Source organism: Tinamus guttatus, unplaced genomic scaffold (genome assembly GCF_059628265.1).
Source record: "Tinamus guttatus ecotype Peru unplaced genomic scaffold, ASM5962826v1 Tinamus_guttatus_pri_ptg000010l, whole genome shotgun sequence".
NCBI classification, from domain to species: domain Eukaryota; kingdom Metazoa; phylum Chordata; class Aves; order Tinamiformes; family Tinamidae; genus Tinamus; species Tinamus guttatus.
Genome location: NW_028288544.1, coordinates 1382539 through 1403139, shown reverse-complemented (window position 1 = coordinate 1403139; position 20601 = coordinate 1382539). Strand labels below are relative to the sequence as shown.

The following is a 20601-nucleotide window of genomic DNA, read 5'->3' as shown; positions in this document are numbered from 1 at the left end:
ATAATTAAGCAAACATAGAAGAGCAGCGTAGGTAGTCATCACCAGCAGGAAACTGAAAGGCAGAACAACAAACTAGGGTTGCAGGGAAAATGGGAATTATTTTTCTCCCCCAAAAGTAAATTCTTCTGAAGAGAGAGATTTAGATATTTCTCTGAGGAGAGAAGTTTAGAGATTTCTCTCAGGGCCTAAGTTTGCCTTTACAGTAGTAGAATGAAATGTTGAAATTCTTGTAAATGTAGCCTGCTTGTGTGAAGGACTTTAAAATATTAACAGAAGCCTTTGCTACCTCAATTGAATAGAATGTAAGTCAGTCTTTCTCTTTTGCTTAATGGTTACTTGTTTCAATTTAAAAACAAAATTAAGAAAATCTGCTTGAATCCATACACACACCTCCAGTCATGCACGTGCTCATAGGTCTGACTTATTTTCTAAAGAAGACAAGATTAAGGTAAAAAAGTCTTGCTAAGACACATACAGACTGGAATTGCATTAATCTGAAGTGACAAACAATGAAGTCCTATAACCACATACAAATCTAAAAATTAAATCATGAAATTTAGCTTCTTTAAGTATTTAATGCATGTAAAAGGCAAGAGGAAGGGCCAGTGAAAAATGCACTGGATCAGTTTTTGATGTAATTACTGATGGGGCACGTATCAATTAAAAGGAAGAAATCATTAAACCACTGGCAGAGTCATCTGTCATATTTCATCTGTGTCAGCTGCCAAAAATCAATCTCAATTCAGGCAACACAAGCCAGAAAAGAAAAAACATGCTTTAAACGAATGCCCATAGGAATTCGGTGCTGCCATATTTTTAAAAGCTGTTCATTTAAAGCAAGACATAATCTGTGGGAAAGTGGGCATAAAGAAAAAAAGTGCAAATTTCTTCCAGGGGAAGTGGGAGCACTTTGGAGGAGCCAGGGAGACAGAGCTGGAAAAGTCAGCATGGGATAGAGGACAGTGGCTGTGCGGAGCCCTTGCAGGGCATGTGCCTGTGCCAGCTTCAACTGCCTTGGAGCTTCTTTCTTATCTATAGAGAAGGTGATAAAAATCTAAGATTTAGAGAAAGCAGCAGCGAATGTTCATCAGCATTTTACACACTGTGGGGCTTTAAAAAAAAAAAAAAAAAAAGAGAGAGAGAAAAGGTGGTTTTTTCCCCGAGGGAAAATGTCTTTTTTGCTATTCTTTTTTTACTTCTTCCCTGCATGCTCTATATGTAAACCAGTCTCTTTATTGTTAAATGACAAGCATCTGTACGCAAGCTACGTTGTCATCTATTGTATTTTCTGTGTATTATCAGAGAGATGAAATAGTAGAGGGCAGCAGTGAAATAGTCCGTCTGATGAAGGAGCCGAGTCAACTGATAGAATTACTGGGGCTCTTTTGTCTTGCAGAATCTAAGCCACAGTGATTTTGATTAGAGCTTTGTTACAATAGGTAATTTTCACTTGTATAAGAAATGAAGCCGGTAGGAAAGATGTGACCAGGATCCTACTGAAATGGGAAAGTTCTTGCTCCCAAGTGGTTGGAACAAGTGGCTGGTAGCAGCAGCAGCACCGTGAGTCATGTCCTGTCCTGCAGAGCTGTTTTGTGGAATCGTAACCTCATGATGAATACTACAGGAGTGGCAGATACAAGCCGAGTGTTTAGCAGGCAGAAATTGCATAACTATACACTTGCAGTGCTTTATTGTCCTTTATTCTATGCTATTAAGGGTAGGAGTTACCTCGCCTTACTGCAGAGAGCTACAGCTGTATCAGTCACCCCTCACCATCTTTTTATGTAATGAAGAGGTCAGTTCTTGCAGCATGTGCTCCATCTAACCTGCTTTGGATGCCTCGGGGAATTGTCTCATTGATTAGACTATGAAGGAAACACATGGTTAGTCATACGTGGCCATCCAGCGAGTAAACATCTACATCCTTAAATTAGGCTTCCTCTGCCTGATCGAACTGAATTTTCTGTTTGATTAGTTGTGGGGTTTTTTGTTTTGGTTTGGTTTTGTTTTGGTTGGTTTGTTTGTTTTTCCCCACAAACTTTAATTTTTAATGACTGCATCTTTTAATAAAATGTTTACCTTTTCTTTTTAGGTCAGAAGACTTGTCTCCACTTACATGGTATCTTTCCTTACCTCTATGTACCGTACGATGGTTTTGGACAGCATCCAGAACACTATCTTCGTCAAGTGGCATTCAGCATTGACAGAGCACTTAATGTGGCTTTAGGCAACCCATCTTCTACTGTCCAGCATGTATTCAAAGTGTCGTTAGTATCTGGAATGTAAGTACAGCCTGTTGAGATTCGTAGTTAATGCACTTTGAAATGTTTCTGTGATTGCTCTGTTGAGAAGTACCTGCTAAGATTTGAGTGGCTGTGGTGCTTCCTCCCCCTGCCCCAATAAATTCGTATAGGTTTGTGCAGCTGCTAAATACCCTTTCTCCTTCACTGTGGCTTAAGGTAACTAACCCTTTTTCTCCAGAATTGCTGGAGGCCACCATTCCTTCTAAACTTTCATCCTGCTACTTTTTTTTTCCAACTCTTTCCATATTAGCTTTTTCTGCCTCTTCTGTTAAGGTCATGCTCTCCAGGCAGCATTGTCTACAAGCCTGGTTTATCCTAGGCTCCCTGTGTTGTGCAGGAGCCAGCCTCTAGGTCTTCTTTTCCCCTCTCCCCTCCCTTTCCTGTTGAGGATGGCCCCTTTAGGAAGTGCATTACAGAGTATGTCAGGTCGTGTTTATCCATCTGCTTTGCCCAGCAGCACAGGCAATGAAGTAGAGGCTTTTAAACATTCATTTATTTATTTGTTAAGCTGACTGATGTATTTCTGTTTGGTGTAGCTTTCTGCTTCTCCTGGAACTATGCATTAATGTGGGACATTGACACTTGAAGGATTCTCTCAATCCAATTTGACTTGTGTACTAAAGACTAAAAGATTTATAAAATCACGGTGAATAAGGGAAGGCTGTTGTGGAGGAAACAGTCTGTCCATGCATTGGATTTTCATCTGTGTGCAACAATAACCTTCAAATAATTTTTGTATGTGTTTTTTGAAAAAACTGTTCTTTCTGGCTTCTGAGCTTAGGAAGATAAAATGTGCTTTGAGGCAGGCAGTTGTAGTGCGGTCTTCCAGATACTTCCAACAAAGTGGCTGCAATATTCTTTTTTTATTTTAAATCTGAACTTTCTGTTTTTGCAAGAATTTTGCCATTCTGTTTTTGCACGTTATTTCCTATTTCTGTTATGTCTATGGGAATTATATGAGTAGTAGTATAGTATTCATCTCATTCAACTGCAGCTGAAGAAGAGAATTTTGGAGGAGTAATCCATCTATGAAAGTTTGACAGAGTAAACTGTTAAAGGCAATCAGTGAGAAAACAAGACACAGAGTAGGAGAACCTGCCTCAGTTTCACCTCTCTTACCCAAGAGCTGCAAATAGCGGTTACGGAAAATTTGGTGCACGCTGCTTCAAAGAAGCCTAGAAAAGAGAGTTTCATACATTCTGCTTGTTTGCATAAAACACTGATGGCACCCAAACAGAAATTGTACTACATCCTCATTTTTTTTTTCCTGTCTGGATAGACAGGATTGTGTAGTGACAGAAATCTTTCTCTCTTCAGTTTCAAGTCACATGCTGGTCATATGTGCCATGTGCCTCTGTGGTGAGAAAGGTAGATTTTTCTGTAAATCTTGTAGATTATCTTATCCTTGTCCTTCTACATTAATAGGAAATTTGATATGTAATAATATGTTTGCTAAACAGAATAAAACTTCTGTTGCATTAACTTTCAAACAAAGAAGTGGAGATAAAAAATGCTGTCCTTCTGCATTGCAATGTTAAAGTGGACATTCGAGTTTAACTCGAGTGTTATAAATCTCACTCCCATTGCTGCCACATCAACATGAATATGAATCATTTTCTATGCAAATGCTGACATTTTAAACTAACTTTTAATTCGCCTACCTGCTGTACATTGAGTCCTTACAGCTCAATGTATAATCTGTCATTAAGTTGATAATAAAGAATGCCTCACCATAGAGGTAGATCTGTACTCTTCCTTTTCATTATAACAGCTATGCTGTTTGTTATTGCAACATTGCTTAGTTTTAGCATCATTAACTATGCTTAAAAGAGTTCAGTCAGGCTTTTAGGGTAATCAACTGTGTGCATTTAAGCACATACTGAGGGCAGCAGTGTTAATGCAGTAGCTGTGCAGTTCTGTTGAAAGTTGCATTTAATTTAGGACTGAAATCACTCTCATTACTGCACTTCTTTTAGCAGTCCAGCTTCATGGTAGCATTTTTAATAATATATTTTACAAGAGATAATATTTTTTACAAAGAGATTTTGTTTTATAAAGGTAACATTTAAAACTATGCCTTCCTGTACTTTTGCTAACTTCATAGGCATGCATACTGCAAACTGTAGACTTCTTACCTTCATTCAGCATGCTGAATTATGGTCTGTTTCCTTAACGTGCTAGAGCATAAGTAAGTTCGTGGAATAATGTAAGTATATTAAAATAATATTGTTAAAGCTAAAAAGTCAGCAATTCAGCGAATAATACCGGAACAAATGTTGCTTGTACAACAAGCAGTTTAGTCTTGGTGTTTTGTTATTAGATGTAATATTTAACTGCATTCTGAAATAATATTTTCTTCAGGATTCATGCCTTATTTGATTCATGGGACAACTAGTAAACCTTGAAAGGGGGCAGCTATTCTGTCTTAAACTGTGCTTGTTCACTTATATTATGCAACTGATATTTGCTGTTTTACAGCTGATTGGCAAAATTAATTTCCTCATGGAATTTCTTATAACAATTTTCAGAAGAGCTGAATGCTGTTTTTTGCTTTTTTAATTTTTATTTTGAAGCAATCCAGTACTAGTAAATTTATCGAAAGTGCTTTTTTATGATACATGTCATCAATGTGTTTGCATGTGGGAAAACTGAAACAGAATGATAGGCCGCCTTTTTAATAGTTGGACATGTACAGGGCTTATTTTTGTATTTAGTATTGCATGGTATGTATACTGTACTTGTATATAGTCAGTATTATTTAGCAATGTAGCGCAGATTCGATTTCATGGCATGTCTCCAAATAAAATGAAAAAAAGATCAGATTGGTCCTGCTGAAAATGAGTGGCAGTTTCTAAATAATCTTTACGATCTCTCATTTCACCGTTGTCTATCTTTGGCAAGCTTGTGGTCGCTCCCTTGTATTAGACTGTTGTGGAAGTCATCTAGGTGGAAGTGCTGGACAGCAGTTTCTGCTGCGTGGGTGCACTCTGGTTCCGAGTACCCTCCCAGGCATCTGCTGCCTCTTTTAAGTCCCCTTCCTTTCTCCCCAGGTGGACATACGTGTACGGGTACCATTTCTGATTCCCCCCAGTCACTGTCTCATAGGAATTCCCTGTTCAGAAAACATGTTAATAATATCTAAAGATGAAGGGTTAAGATTCCACAGAATATGTCTTTAAAGAATTGCCTTTGCAGAAGGGACATTTCAGTTTTGAAAGTTTATTTTTAAGAAAAACATTTGGATTATAATGCATTGCAGTGGCCTGACACATGGGGATTTTCTTTCTCCTGGAAATCCAGAATTCCACTCTGCTTCTCTGCTCCCCCTCAATTTTAAGAACTTTTATGGTAAGCTGAAGTTGAAAAAACTCCACTGCATAACTGACTGGCTTCTTGTTTTCACTTTTTTCTCTCCAGGCCGTTTTATGGTTACCATGAAAAGGAGAGACACTTTATGAAGATTTATCTTTACAATCCTGCAATGGTAAAAAGGTAAGGACAAAGTGATACTGACTCTGGATCAAGAGTCTGGATGATTTTCTTGAATGAAAAAGTCAGTTTGGAAGGAAGGTTGTTCCCCCATTTCAACAACAGAAGCAACAAAATTATTATGCAATGAAGAAATGTTGTATTCAAGGAAAGCACTATTGGTTTTGATTTTAGTGGAATATTAATTGCAGTAAATCCAGGGATAAATAAGGAGGAATTATTAAGAATTACTTGTCAAAGATGGATTGAAATCTCTGTAGATTTTAATATTGCCTATCCTAACTTTTTTTTTTTTTTTAAAAAAAAAAGGTAATACATGGTCATAAGATAGGATTTTCTGTTTTTTGTTCTAGGCTAGTAAAATTCTGCATGGCTACTGGAGGGTATATGCATGTATAACTGAGGGTCAGTTATTTGAAACTGCACTTTGGAGCTTTTCATGTTTGAATTACTTCTATCCAAACAAGGAATGGCATTTCATATACTTTATTCTTTTTTTTTTTTTGTGCAACTTATTTTGAAAAACATTTTCTTGTGTTTAGGCACACTTAGTGTCCCTGGCTTATAGATATTGTACTGCTTTCAAATACATTTATCACATGGATTTATAATTACCCAAATAGTTGCAGGGTTTCTTTTTAATTTGCAAATATTTAAAAGATCAGATCTGTCATGCTTCCATGAAGCTGTTGAATACTGTTTCGGTTTGTATAGTATGTGCGTTTAAAATTGTGAATGAATTCTTTACATATGTGTCAAAAAGAAATGGAATGGCTTGCAAAGTTATTGTTGGTTTGCAGGCATAAAACTACCACAGTTGTTCTACAGAAAGATTTTTATGAACCGTAACGGCTTTGAATGAGTTGCAATAATATTACATGGTACCATTTTTCTTTTCTTTCTTTCTTCTTTTCTTTTTTTTTAAGCTGGAGGTTTTAAGTTCCTTGGTAATTAATATCAATATATTGAATTATTTATTAGCAAAGACCTGTTCTTGCAGATGCAGTATTGTGGAAACAAAGTTCTTAATGAGTTGGAAATGCTACTAAGGAAGTAGTTAAGACACTTGTTCTTTTTTTCAATTAAAAAAAAATTGTCTCATATTCTAATTTGTCTTTAATCTTAGAGTATGTGAGCTTCTGCAAGGTGGAGCCATCATGAACAAATCTTACCAGCCTCATGAAGCCCATATTCCCTACCTCCTTCAGCTCTTTATAGACTACAACTTATATGGAATGAATTTAATAAACCTGGCTGCTGTCAAATTCAGAAAGGCAAGGAGAAAAAGTAAGGTGTTTATTTCTTAAGACTAAGCAATTGTTTTGTGCCTGAGTGAGAGCTGTGCTGTTTCCTTACAGTTTGCCTTTTACGTGAAAGCCGGTGTGTGGCTTTCTGTCGTTGTTCCTCTCTGTGTCTGCGTGTTGGGACTGAGGAATAACCTGCTTCATGAACTGACGTGACACATATCAAACACTATGTGTTCTGCCACAAAGTGGTGTGGCTTTGACTCTGTTCACAAGACATATGCATCTCTCTCAGAGGAATTTTGTCTTGAGAGATAATATACAAATAGTGTTTTCACATTTTTTGACATTTGTTTTTGAACCCTAAATCAATTATAACTTATTTTTGCTGCTGCAGTGCCTTTACAAAATTTAACTAGATTATGTTATGGTCCTCTGACAAATAACATTTTATTTAAAATGCTTCCATTTGTACTACTGTTATGTGCTCCAGGGTGAAATTTGAAATATAAATGTCTGAATAAAGGAGGTATTTAATTTTAATAATTAATTTGGCATTTGAAATGTAAAACAAATAAAGTACTGTTTAGTTAAATCATTATTGTTCTAATAAATAAACAAAGATATCAAAATAACTCATAAAATATCTTTCTGTAAAACAGAAAATAAAAATCACAGTGTCTTTAATTTTTCCCTGTATTTATTATGTGTGTCTTTTTAGACAGAGATAGACTAGTGCATGGGGTTTCATATCCGATTCTAATCTCTAGAAGACATTTGGAAGCTCTCCATACTCAGTGGTAGGCCATACTTGTTGCTGCTGTGAGCACTGTAGGAAGAAAGAAGCTCAGGCTTCAGGATCTTCAGTCCTGAGGAAGTGTAGTCAGATATCTGTAGGTTTCCAAATATCCCAAATTGGAGAAGTATAATCTGATTGTAAGGAATAGTTGTTCTCATTCTTTTTCTATTTTTTTTAAATCTATCATTTGAAAAAAAAATAGGAAAGCAAGATGTGAGCCATTTATATAAGAGATGTAGATCTTGAGTGGAAAGAATCCCTTTGGAAAAGGGATGCCTTTGGATCTTTCCAAAAGATGGAAAAAGAGCACGGGGTGAGACTGTTGGTCTTGAACTGTTCTTGCAGGGTAAAATCCAATAGGATAAAAGCGAGGAAATGGCAAACTACCTTGTCCTGGCTTGATCATGTAACAGCAGCAGGGCTCCTAGCAAGAGCAGACTGCACTCCTAGCAGACCTAATGGAATGGTGCCATTTGAGATATCAGTATAAATTGTTGTCTACATAAGTGCCATAAATACTATTTTTCTTCAATAGCAAATGATGATACAAAAATCAGTCTAGGAAGGAATAGAAAATCCAGAAGTAGATCTGTTACTAAATGTGTAGTGATCATACCTCGGGAGCCTGTTTCCAGTGGTATTTTTCTCACTCAGGTGAGCAGGCCTTTTTGAGGATAGAGAAGTAAGCAGGCAAATTTATAGAAACAGGAATACTCTGCCTTTGCCAGTATGTATCCAGAAGAAGCAGGAGTTCCATTTTCTTTACAAATCCTTTTCCTTATGGATAGTGAGAAGAAAGGCTGCAGACTCATTTGTACACCATATGCCACTAAAACTGTTACAAAATTTTCAGTGGATGAATCTCCTATAACTTGACTCGAAAAGATCTAGGTGTATCATTGATACTGTCTTACAAGATCTGGATGTCAAGAAAAGAAACAGGAGAATTAAGTGTTCTTAAATCCCTCTCAGTAACTTTGTTATTAAAGAAAAAAAAAATCTAGGACTCTGGGCCTCACGTCTGGAAGTATTTGAAAGCAGAGTTCAGAGAAAAGAAAAAAAAATGCACTAACACTGCCCTGACATTTGAAATGAAGTGTTTGTTTTTAATACATATAGTGGTATATATTTACAGATTTGCGAACTTTCCCCTTAGACCTCTGATATTGCCTATTTGGTGTGTCTTTTAAAACATACAACTGTTCAGTCCTGGTTAGTCAACTCTTAGAATAACCAAGTTGCAGATGGAGAAGGAATAAGAGGTGTTCCTGCATAGAGGCAGCTTTCATTTTCATGTACTGAATTAGCTGAGATGCCCCGTGGAGAAAATAGGGCTGCATTTCCTCCTGGAGCTTCTCTGCCCAGGGGCAAGTAGTCACCTCGGAACATGATGGGCGTTAAGTTGTGTGAGGTTTGAGCTGGGTTTTTGCAAAGTCACATCAGGCAATTTGTAGCCTCTTCCTGGAATTCCTGCTTAGGAACTGCAGGGCACAGACCATTTTAGCACAGTTTTGCCTGAATTTGAGCTGGCTGCTGCATAAACATGGGCATGTCTTTACTTGATATTTTCCATGATGGTTTAGTAGCTGAGTGTCAGCACACTTGGGAGACTGATTCAGGGACAGCATTTGCAGGAGTTAGTCTGGGTTCAGGCGGCTGAATTTTGGTTGTTGCTAAGTGCTTCCAAGGCATTTTGTCATTTTATTTCCCAGTGACTTCTGTAGTACAACACTCCATTGTGCAACTTGCTTTTAAAAGTGTAGAATAAAAATGTATGTTCTTCATAAATATTCATGAACAGTCTCTGACAATTGAATTCAGTAATCACCATGGCTGTAAAAAAAAAAAAAAAAAAAAAAAAAAAAGCTTTTGCTGTTGTTGAAAGGCAAATCTAATATATATATTTTTGAAAAAAGGTATGTGATAAACCAAAAATAATGGAGTATATTCAAAGTTCAAGATGTCTTTTGTATGAAAGTGGGAAACTGAGTAATTTCTTAAGCCATGATTAGACCAAATCTAGACCAAATTTTATTCTAATGTTATTAGTGTACTAGGAATATATTTTTATATGTACCTGTTCTTAAGAAAAATCACTTCAGTAATACTATATTACTTTTGAAGTCTAGGATATGCAGTGTTGTTTTTCTTTAGAAGTGTTTGGACTTCTAGTGCTAAATAGTAAGGTCAGTTATTATGTATGTAAAAAATATTGCAGCATAGCTAATTCATTCTTCTACTTTTTTTTTTTAAACTATTTTTTGTCCTAGGTGGTACATCAGACATAAGTGAATGTCATAAAAATCATTTGCCAGAAAATTCAAACAGCGTGTCTTTTATTCGGTGGGAAGAAGATGAAATACCAAGGTCAGCATACTTTTTTTTGTGTCCCATATTTTCTTATTAGGAGCAACTTATATATACTACAGGATTCTAGTGTCTCTTTTAGGGTGGTGTGTGACCTTTATATTAAAAAAAATACTAACATGAATGGTGTGCTATGAAAGTCCTCCAGATTGTGTGTTTTGAATAGTAGCAGCTACACAAGAATCTCAACTTAGAATTTTCATATCCCTCCACTGCCAGTCTGTAATTTATAATAGGAGTGTGTGTGTACTTGCCCAAAAAAATAGTGAAGGGGATACAGAAAATAGCTGGTTCTACCTTGATCTACCTAATTTATATAATATAATGTCTGAATTGGGTGTAATGCGCCAAATAAGTTCTTTCCAGTAGCTGGTATAGTGATATTGGCAATTCACTTAGTTCCCTTTCTGACAAAAAAAAACCTACTTTTTTTCTGGTATGCTTTGCAGTCAAGATATTTCTCCCTTTTTTTTTTTTTTCCCCCTCCAAGTGATGATCTTTCATTCAGTTCATATAGGATCCTATTGTAAAATTGCCTCTGTTATTCTACTTCTCAGTTATCTGACTCTCATTTTATGATAGTATGATAGTATGATCTGGCTGTGTATCCAGTCTTGGCTACCAGCTTTGCTTTATCAGCACTCTTCATTAGCACACTCCTGCACTTACTGCAAACAATATTAATGAGATGTGAAATAAACTCAGTCCCAAAAGCTGGTCTGTATTCAGTTCTAAGTCTGTCTTCAGTTCTACCCTGCAGTCTGTCTGTCTTGTGTTACCTATGAGTATTTCACCTTTAGCCAGCTCTTTACATGCTTTAAGAAATTAAATCCTTGTTTACATCATTTCTGTTTTATATTCAGTAATGTTTAATGTTCCTTTATACACAAAACTATTTTATTATTTATTTATTATTTTATTATTAATTATTAGTTCTAGCATAACTGTAGGAGCTCTGTGTCACTGCAAAGCAAAAATCTCAACCTCTTCTTTATTGAAAATCTACACAAATTTTGTACCAACTTTATCTCACAGTTTATCCCACAGATACCTTCCTGCTTTATTTCCTTTAAAATTTGTTCTAAAAAATTTGGTTGCTTTTGGAAGAAAAAGGAAAAGAGGACAGCACAGTCATTGAGAACACAAAAATTGTTTGTTTGCTATGTAGTCATATTAATGAGATAATTGTATTCTTATTTACAGTATATTGTTATTCATGATGAGGATAACTGTCTAGACCCATTATCCCATTTTGTGTGGATCCAGATTCACTTTTAAAGAAAGATTCTAACACGTATCTGTCAGTTCTTGCTGCAAGAAACACAAAAATCTCATGTTTGACAACGTCAGGGCCACTGATACAGTCTTTCTTGACTTCAGAAGACCCTTTGCTGTATCATGCAAGTCTGATTTTGAATGCCTGGGATGTGCTATGCAATATATCATTCAAAAGTTACATTTGCAACATAAGCCGTTTTTCGGATGAGTGAATTCTTACACCTTTGCCAAGGCCTCTTGGTAATCGAACTGACTTTTCACTCCTAGATTGCACTTTACTACTGTATCACTCTCCAGAGCAGCGTTTACCCCAGCCGTGTCCTGTCTGGCTCCTGGCATATCTCTGAATTATTAACTTGCTGCTATAATTAGCTTACTGTATTACGCCAGGGGCTGATTTTTTTTTTTGTTCTCTTTTAATCTAATTTGAAGTGATTCTGTTGCGAAGTGGGCAAACGCCAAAGCCATTAGTGCCAAGAAATCCTTGATTTAATACTTGTAGGTACAATGCTTGCCAGTGCTATCAGACTGGAACCTACAAAGCCTGACTAAAAATAAGCTGTAGTCACTTGGGCCTGTCAGTGCTATCCAACAATTTTGATGAGATGAGTTCTTCACATGAGGTGCATTGGTGTTATCCCTCAGGTAGCTGATAATAAATGATGAAACACTTTTATGGGTTCCAGTGAGAAGTCTGCCTGGTAAACATCAGGCTTGGAGTAATCTGCCTGTAGAGTCTACCAGTCAGACACGGTGTGTTAAAAGCAGAATGATTGGTGGGATAGATTTAAAAAAAACAAAGTGTTTCTCAAAAACAAGATCTGTTACTGAACTCTAGTTGATATGGAAATGAAGAGAAATCTGACAAACAACACGATTGCACACTCGAGTCTTTATGTAACATTAAGGTTTCTGCTATTATAATTGTTTTTCTCACTTGTCAGGATATGCATGTTTTATCTAGCCTTTCAGCTCTCAATAAAATGTGCACGTTTGCTGGATATTCCGGTGACTTGAATATAGTTTTTCTCCCCAGAGTGGAATATGGAATTACAAACGTGTTATGTGAAAAGGTGGAGTCCTTATCAATGTAGTTGAGTGACACCTTTTAGATATTTGGGGTTCATTGTATACATATGAACTTCAATTTAACATTATTAATGTCTACGAAGTGGCAACAGAATTCCTGTTTCCCAAGACTGTCATTGGCGATGATGGGTTAAGATACTGACCGTGATGCCATTTTTCAAGGTTTGTGAGCACTTTGAACTAGCTAGCTGTAGTGGGCAATTTTTTATCAGTGTGTCTGCAGGTGTCTCGATTCAGCCTCAGTGACTGAGGAGATTTAAATCTCAATATATTCTTTGATCACAGGTTTCATCCTACACTGTTCTTACTCCAGTGGATAGTGGTAGCAAGCTTTTAACTTTCAGAAAGTAAGGTCTGTTGTCTAGTTTCTGTGCCTGTTCTCAAAATAATTCATCTGGAGCTTTTTCTACAAAGGTACGATGGGTTTGCAGTGATGCTTTTAGTCTAGTATGCAGAAACATAAGGTAATTTCAAATGAATCAATTTGCACATTTCAGGTAACCCGGCCATGGCAGCACAGTGTTGTGCAACCCTGACGAAATCTGTTTCTTAGCCAAATAAGCTACATGGTCTTGCACTTCGGTTGCTTCCTCTGCTACCTCACTTAAACCTTTCACACAACTGTACAACAGCCAGATGTGCCCTGAGATCAATCCTACCTGTCTTCTGCCCTGCCAAATGAAAGATAGATGCTGTGGAAAGCTTTGGCTGATACTTTTTAAGGTTTATTTTCTAAGCTTTTTCTGATAAAGCTGTTCTCAAATCACCCTGGTTTGAGATTATATGAAACAATCTTCTTCTTTGCAAAGAAGCTGCTCAGGAAATGTGGCATGGCTTGAAAGAGCAGGAGATGCAGTTCCTTCATCCGTTTCCTTGGTAGACTGTGTGTGTTTGCTCTAGATGAGAAAAAAAAAGAGCAAAAAAGGGAGCAAGCCTGTACTGTGACTTTTTTCTCCAGACATTTTTGTCCTAATCAGGCTAAATTAAAGCTACTGTGCTCTCATATGCTCCCTTGGAGCTTTTCATGAGGAGGGAAAGATTGGTGGCATGGCCTCTGGTACCTATCTAGATGCTGCAGAAGCTCGTGCTGGTGGCCTGTCTGCTGCTAATGCAAGTGTCCAGCCTCTTGCCTAGGCAAGGGCATTAAATCCCAAGAGGTTAATTACCTGCGTGTATTGATAAGGTATTTCTGAAGTCTTTGGGAAACCCTACTTGTCCCTCTTACTGTCACGTCAGTCTTTGGAGCATACTGTTTTGACAGCCAGCTCTGCCATAATCCTGAAAACATTAATGAGAATTACAATGACAAAGACTAAGTTTATTCAAAAAAAGGGGCTCCTCCTAGTTTTCAGTGTTTTTTAGCTTGAATAATATGCTATGTTAATTGCAATACTATAATTTTTGACTGAAAGACTCCTTAAAGCTACCTGGCTCAGAGCTTGGGCAAAATGAGCTTGCCTCCTTCTAAAACCTTATAGATCCATTTGCAAAAACTTATGAAACAGAGACAAGCCTGAATCACATTAATTGTAGTGACTTGCAGGCAAAACGTTTCAAATTAATATTATTGTGGAAAAATGAACTTAGTTATGGTGACTAATACCAGTTTGCTTTGAAAACAGCATCTGAATTCAGCAATGCTGAATTCAGTGTTATTTTTATAGAATAAATCCAGATTAGAGTCCCTTATTTTTAAGAGTTATGATTATTTGGAAAGCTCTTAGCTAATTCTGCCCCTGGTATTAATCAGTTCTCAAGATGAATTGCTGGCCGTGGCATATTCTTGATGGGGTTGTGGAAAAAAGATTTTTTGAAGAAATGTTTTCTTTTGTCAGAGGAAAAGCAAATGTTTGATTAATGATATTAGTTATCAAAAAAAAATCTTCAGAAATAGGTCATAAATGCTAAAAATATGTTTTCTCTTAAAATGAGATAATGTTCTTTCTCATTATGTTGGATCGAATCCTTTTTTAAAGAGGAAATACGTGAAAGTGAAATGCTCGAGTTTTGCTATGCTAGTACCCCCCACAAGAAAAAGCCAGATCTTGACCAGATTTCAGGTTGTTTCCTTGTGTCATTTAGTAAAGAGAAGTACTAAAATAAATCTTTTCTGATATCAGGGACCCGTGTGCATTCTGCACCCTTTTTACTTGTCTCCAGAGATGTGTGAAGGGAGCAGACAAACTTTTTGTAGCCTTTTCCTGCAATCTTTTTTCCTCAAGATCTTGCAGGGTTATTTGTTTGTTTGTCTGTTTTTATCAAAATGCAAGTTTCAGCAGTTCCTGTCGCCTACAGTGCCAGCAACCTCCGTTGGAATAGTTTGATGCATGCGAGCTTGAAAAAAGCACACGAAAAGCACAGGAGAAGTATGAGTCTTCAAAACCCGCCTGGATGCCACCCTGTGCCATGTGCTCTAGGTGTCCCTGCATGTGCAGGGAGGTTGGACTAGATGATCTCTAGAGGTCCCTTCCAACCTCAACCATAGTCTGAGTCTGAGTTTTTTATCGTATTAGAGGCTTGTATCTTGTTTGATATTGTGGTGGGGAAGGAGGAGGAGTGATAGCAATGGGTAGTCCTCAAAATGTGCCCTGGGTATGGGCAGTCTACTTCAGCTAAGAGGCTGAGTTGCTTTGGTGGAGGAGTTGTGTGATCTGCTTAATTCTCTCAGTAACTCCAATACAGTCCTGCTGCCTGGTGGGATTAGATACATATTAATGCATGAGTTCTTACAACTCTTAATGAATTCTATAGAAAAAGTGCTTCTTGGCTCTGCTAGACAGCTTTTTGATGCTTAGAATAAGGAAATGGCCTACGTTGCATTATTTTTCTATAACAGAGTAAAAATGTGTAGTAAACTTGTAATACTACAGTTACTATACTAGTGTAACCCCAGAACTTGACAGTGCAAATTTTGGAAGTATGACTGCCCAGAAATTGTTGAATGTTACATCAATTCTGGAAATGTTGTTTTCTATTTTTGAAATGTTAAGTGCCTGGGAATTTATGAAATAACCTTTCAGTATGTGCTACTTTCTCCTTATCTTGACTCAAAATCTGTTTTCTGAGACATCTGCTGTTTCATTTCTCAGTTTTATATGGTGTGAAATAAGATTTTACTTTCCAGTAAAGTGGAGTCTTCTTTCCAGTGTCTTATGACCTGTTAGAGGAAGAAATGGCTCTACTGTGGTTTCTGCTGCATCTTTCATCTGATCCTATCAGTCGAACGTAGAGGAATAGTCCTTCCTTACCACAGAGGCAAGCTATGTACCAGCTGAGCAGTCAAACTACAGCTTTTTATTAAATGATATATAGAGGGATCTGCTAATCATTATCAACTAATAATTACTTCCCTTTGCAGTCCTCTCTGACTTTTCCCTAAAGTGCTGAACAGAAACACTAGGACTTGCTTCATAAGCTTACATTGTAGACTGAAGGTTCACTCTTACCTTGTCATACAGTTCTTTGCCTAAACTGTTAAGCTGATGAGCTGTAACTTTATGGCAATGTGGATTTTTATTTTAATCTCTGCTACTCTGGTGGACAATTTCAAAACTTTACTATTTATGGTTAAATATAGGTTTTAATTTTTTGTAAGGTCTCAGCATTTTCTCCAAGAATGCAGAAAGTTGACATTTCAATTGAAATTATTTCTTCACAGACGCAGAAAAAAATACAGAGGTAATAAAGTAGTTGCAGCCTAACAGTTTTGGCTTCCTGTGTAGGTGATAATGTCATCTGGCAGTGTTAGAAAGCACTTTTTACCAGTGCTTTTCTTATGAAGTTCCTCTAGTATCGTGGGCGTAATATTTCATGTATGAACGGATTAGGTATCTTTAACTCATGATACATTGGTGCGCTTTAGATCTCCATAGCAGTCAATAAAAGCACATTTCATGCTGCCTCTTTAGAAAACTAACCCTTTTAATGCGAGTCAGCTCTCCCCCTACCACCTTTTCTCCCCATCACGGGAGTAATTTTTTGCTTTCTCCTCAGCCTTTGCCCTTAGAGCAGTAAAAGCAGAGCTGGTGGAGGAAGGGGTGATTCTGTCATGGGGGCAAAGGAGTGATGGAGGGGCCGCTGAAGCTCTGGGAGAGGATCCCTTCACCTTCCCTTTGGGCTCGGGTGGTTTAAACCAGCTCAGTTACTGCAGTTCAAAAGATCCCAGAGGGTCTTTTGTTACTTCAAAATCAGAGCAAGTGTTTCAGAGCTGGATTGCAGGAGCTAGGGGCTCTTCAGGAGCAGTTTGTATCTGAAGTAGCTTCAAGGCTGATTTCCTGTGATTGCTGGGGTGCTCATTGTCAGTACCATAGACCTCTGCAAAAGGAGTGAGAAGGTGAATATTTTTAACTTCTGAAATGTTAAAGATTCTGAATATGTTTAGGACTTTTTGTTTTGTTTATTTTTAGTGTACTTTCCTTCTTGATACTTTTCGCCATTTTTTTTTCCTCATATGTTTTCTGAGAAGTCATTAGAATTTTGCTCTTATAAACTGCATGTCTAAGCAGTTTAATTCTACCTTTCTTTTGAGTTTCATATTTGTAGATTAATTTCCAGAGAAGGCGTTGGGGCTAGCTAAATCTTAAATACAACATATCTCACTTCCTTGAGCTATAGGGACTTCTCTTCAGAGCATATGTAGAGCATGGAGAATCCAGGAGGACTGTATTCCGCCCCAAGATTTATGAGATTGAAACTGTGGTTCCAAACTGAGGCTTGGAACATTGAATCATAGAATCGTTAAGGTTGGAAGGGATCTCTAGAGTAAATCTAGTCCTTCTGACTTGTTTTTCATGGTGCTAGATTCATGGTGCTGTTGATAGAAAGATCTGTCAAAGAGTGCATATTGTATATGAGGAGGAGTTTATTACAGTAGTATTGTGACCATAGTATTTAGAGTTATTTACCATTTCTTTCCTCTTACAAAAACACCCTTAAATCAAAGATAAAATTTTTTCATCTATTTAGACTCGGATATGGCCATTAATTTAAGAACTTGCAGGTAATTGTGAGGACTGGTAATTCTGAATTAATGGAATATTCCCCTCCCCCAGTGTTTTAGATGCTAGTCTAGTTAGAAACCAGTGATGATCTGCGCCTTTTCAAAAGGAACATAATGGTGTTCATAAAGGAACTTACGGTGCTTATGTTGTCCTAGCTCTCTAATATTGAAGGATGTTGAGCCGCAGAGTACATGTGAATTGGAGGTGGATGCAGTAGCTGCCGATATTTTGAATCAACTGGATATTGAAGGTGAAGTACTGATTTTTTTTTTTTCACGTAAAACACTTTAGGACAGGAACTATGTTGTTATACACCTTTTTTAAAGGCTCAACTTAGTAAGACTCAGTCCAGATGTGAGTCTGAAAAAATGTGACCTATTAATCTACAAAGCTGTAAAAGCCAAAAATGAATTACGTGAATACTGGAAGAAACCTGGTTAGGAGAGTAGTCTGCTATCAGAGCGATAGAAAAGGCTCCTGTTAATGCACAACAGAGGCTTTAGACCTATAAGAGGAGTAAGTAAAATATCAGCATAATGAGCTGTTGCTTACTGATCTTTGAAATAACTTTGGCTCTTTTTGCACTTGCTCCACTTCTATTTTTGTTTACATTCATTTGTTTATGTAAATGTGTGTGTATATACATGCATGTGCTTCTGCTTTGTAAGACCAGTAAAAGCCAGAGATACAGAGAAGGGAAAAAAAAAAAAAAAAAACACCACCGAATCCTCAAGTAAGGCAAGAATTGCAATAAAAAATAAGTTAGAATTATAAATGGTATTAGATGAAAAAATGTCCTTTTTTTTTTTTTTTTGGAAAGTACACATTTTGTCACAATGGCAAACTTATCCTCGTATATTTTTGTGTATTTCAGCCCAGATCGGCAGGAACCCTGGTTTGCAAGCTATATGGGAAGATGAAAAGCAGCGACGGAGAGAGAAAGCCGAATCTTCTCAGATTAAGACACCTGATTCACAAGGTAAAAAAATACTGTACAATTATTTATCAAAAGCTTTGAACAAAAAACAGGAGGCAGAATTGAAACTAGTGCATCAAGTTTCAGTGTTTTTAGATGTATTATTTTGCAGTTCTAAATGTACTGATTGCCCACTATGTGCACAGCAAATTTTAAAACATAAAGCTTGCCTAAAAATGTCTTGATTCAGCAAGATGCAAAGCACTGTACGAAGAGTGAATAATACTGAGTCAAGATTGCATGTTTTACAATAGAAAATATATCAATGCTTAAACATCTATCTTAAACCTATCTTAAACCTTTCCATGGTAGATTATGCACGAGGACAATTCCTTTGAATTTCTGTGAAATTTTAACTAAAATGATTTTAGGTGAAAATTATAAAAAGATGAACAAATCCCCCTGTTTTTATTTATTATTATTCATTGCAAAGGAAGGACTATGCTCTATGAATTAACTGCATAACAAACAAGACTCTTGTCTGTATAATCTAGGCCATCTTCTTTTTAAAAGGTGGACAGTATTTGACAGGTAAACCTGAGGATTGCAAAAAGGAAAGAGACAGGTTCGTGGTTCAGGCACACTGCGTTCTGACTGTACTTTTTTCTTCTGTCTCTGTGTAATGCTATTCGGAGCCAATTTTCAAAATAAATTTTCGTGGAATTTTCCTTGATGCTAAAATTGATGTAATTGCAATGTAATTTGTGGATGCTCCTGATACTTGCAGTGAAGTATTTTTAAGGTGTTTTAAATACATTTGAAAAAATAGACCTTCCATTTTGGCCCTTAAAATTAAGTGACGCTTCTAATTTGAACTGTTTGTTAACATAATTAGTAATTTTAGTTGTCACACATATCTTTCTCTTTGTATGTTGATAATTTAATTAAAGCTGAATAACATATTTTTTAAAAACTTTAAAGATCGTGGATTTTTGCCAGCAACAGAAAGTGAAAAATTTTTCCAGAAGCGGCTTAAGGAAATCCTCAAGCAAAATGACTTCTCTGTGTAAGTTTTTAGCAACTTGCCATAAACTGTGCTATTCTCTGCTAGCCTTACATAGCATTTTAAAATTTGTTTTCAATTAACTAGAACGTTGTCAGGATCAGTGGACTACAGTAATGGATCAGAGGAGTTCTCTGCTGAGCTAACACTACATTCCGAGGTAGTTTCTCCTGAAGCCTTTCCATGTACGCCAGCTAATATGGTTGAAGTGCATAAAGATAAAAAGATGAATAAAGGTGAGTATTTTTAACAGTATAATTGTTTAGGCATAAATCAGTAAGCCAAGAAAGATTCAGCTGTCTGTTACAAAAGACACTGAACCATTATTTGCTTTTATTTTTATAATTGTTAGAGTAAGACTTTTAAAAATCGCAGTAGCAAATAATGGAAATATACTTGAATAAAAAAATCCTTTTCCAGTGGCTTGCTTTCATAATGTATTGATGCCTGTGACTCTTGCAAGTTCTATCTTTTTGCTTTTTGTCTTCTTTTGAAGAACCTAATAGGATCTATACTGATAAGGAAGAAGAAGCACTTATTAACGAAGAAGCAATTTTAAACATTATGGAGAATAGCCAGAGCTTTCAGCCTTTGTCTCAAAGACTGAATCAGACTACAGCTTTTAGTGAGTATGCCTGGGATTTGTTTTTTCTTCTGGGCTATTTTACTGTTCTGCACTGCTGTTGTGTTCACTTATGCTACCAGTCATTAAAATTAGTACTTCACCTCGGGGGTGTGTAAAGCAGACTGAGACTTCTTTCCTGCGGGAAAGAAAAACTGAAAAAAACTTCCATATTTTCTGATCATGTCATCAGGAGAATGTGTTTGTAGGTGCAACTATGCCTTATCAGTCCACTAAGCCGGTACATCTTGCTTGGTTAGTTCAGATGTTTTCTGCATACAGCTATTCCTTGTGCTCCTAGGGATGTAGAACTGGAACTCTCAGAATAAATAGCATTTTGGCTGCCTCCATGATGCTCTTGCAGTTGCTATGTCTTTCTCAAGGTTGTGATAGAGAATGTACTTTTAGACTATCTTTAGATGTCCAACTCT

The 20601-nt window shown here is 36.8% G+C and overlaps 1 protein-coding gene across 1 annotated transcript in view; it reads left to right on the top strand.

Annotated features, from left to right (window-relative positions):
- The window catches only part of REV3L (REV3 like, DNA directed polymerase zeta catalytic subunit), a 109874-nt gene that overhangs the window by 38195 nt on the left and 51078 nt on the right, over positions 1 to 20601 (top strand). Inside the window, exons 2-10 of the mRNA XM_088522484.1 lie at positions 2093 to 2282; positions 5721 to 5795; positions 6919 to 7079; positions 10106 to 10202; positions 17725 to 17819; positions 18444 to 18548; positions 19467 to 19551; positions 19636 to 19784; positions 20045 to 20173. Coding sequence (XP_088378610.1) covers positions 2093 to 2282; positions 5721 to 5795; positions 6919 to 7079; positions 10106 to 10202; positions 17725 to 17819; positions 18444 to 18548; positions 19467 to 19551; positions 19636 to 19784; positions 20045 to 20173 — 1086 coding nt within the window. The remainder of the gene's footprint in view (positions 1 to 2092; positions 2283 to 5720; positions 5796 to 6918; positions 7080 to 10105; positions 10203 to 17724; positions 17820 to 18443; positions 18549 to 19466; positions 19552 to 19635; positions 19785 to 20044; positions 20174 to 20601) is intronic.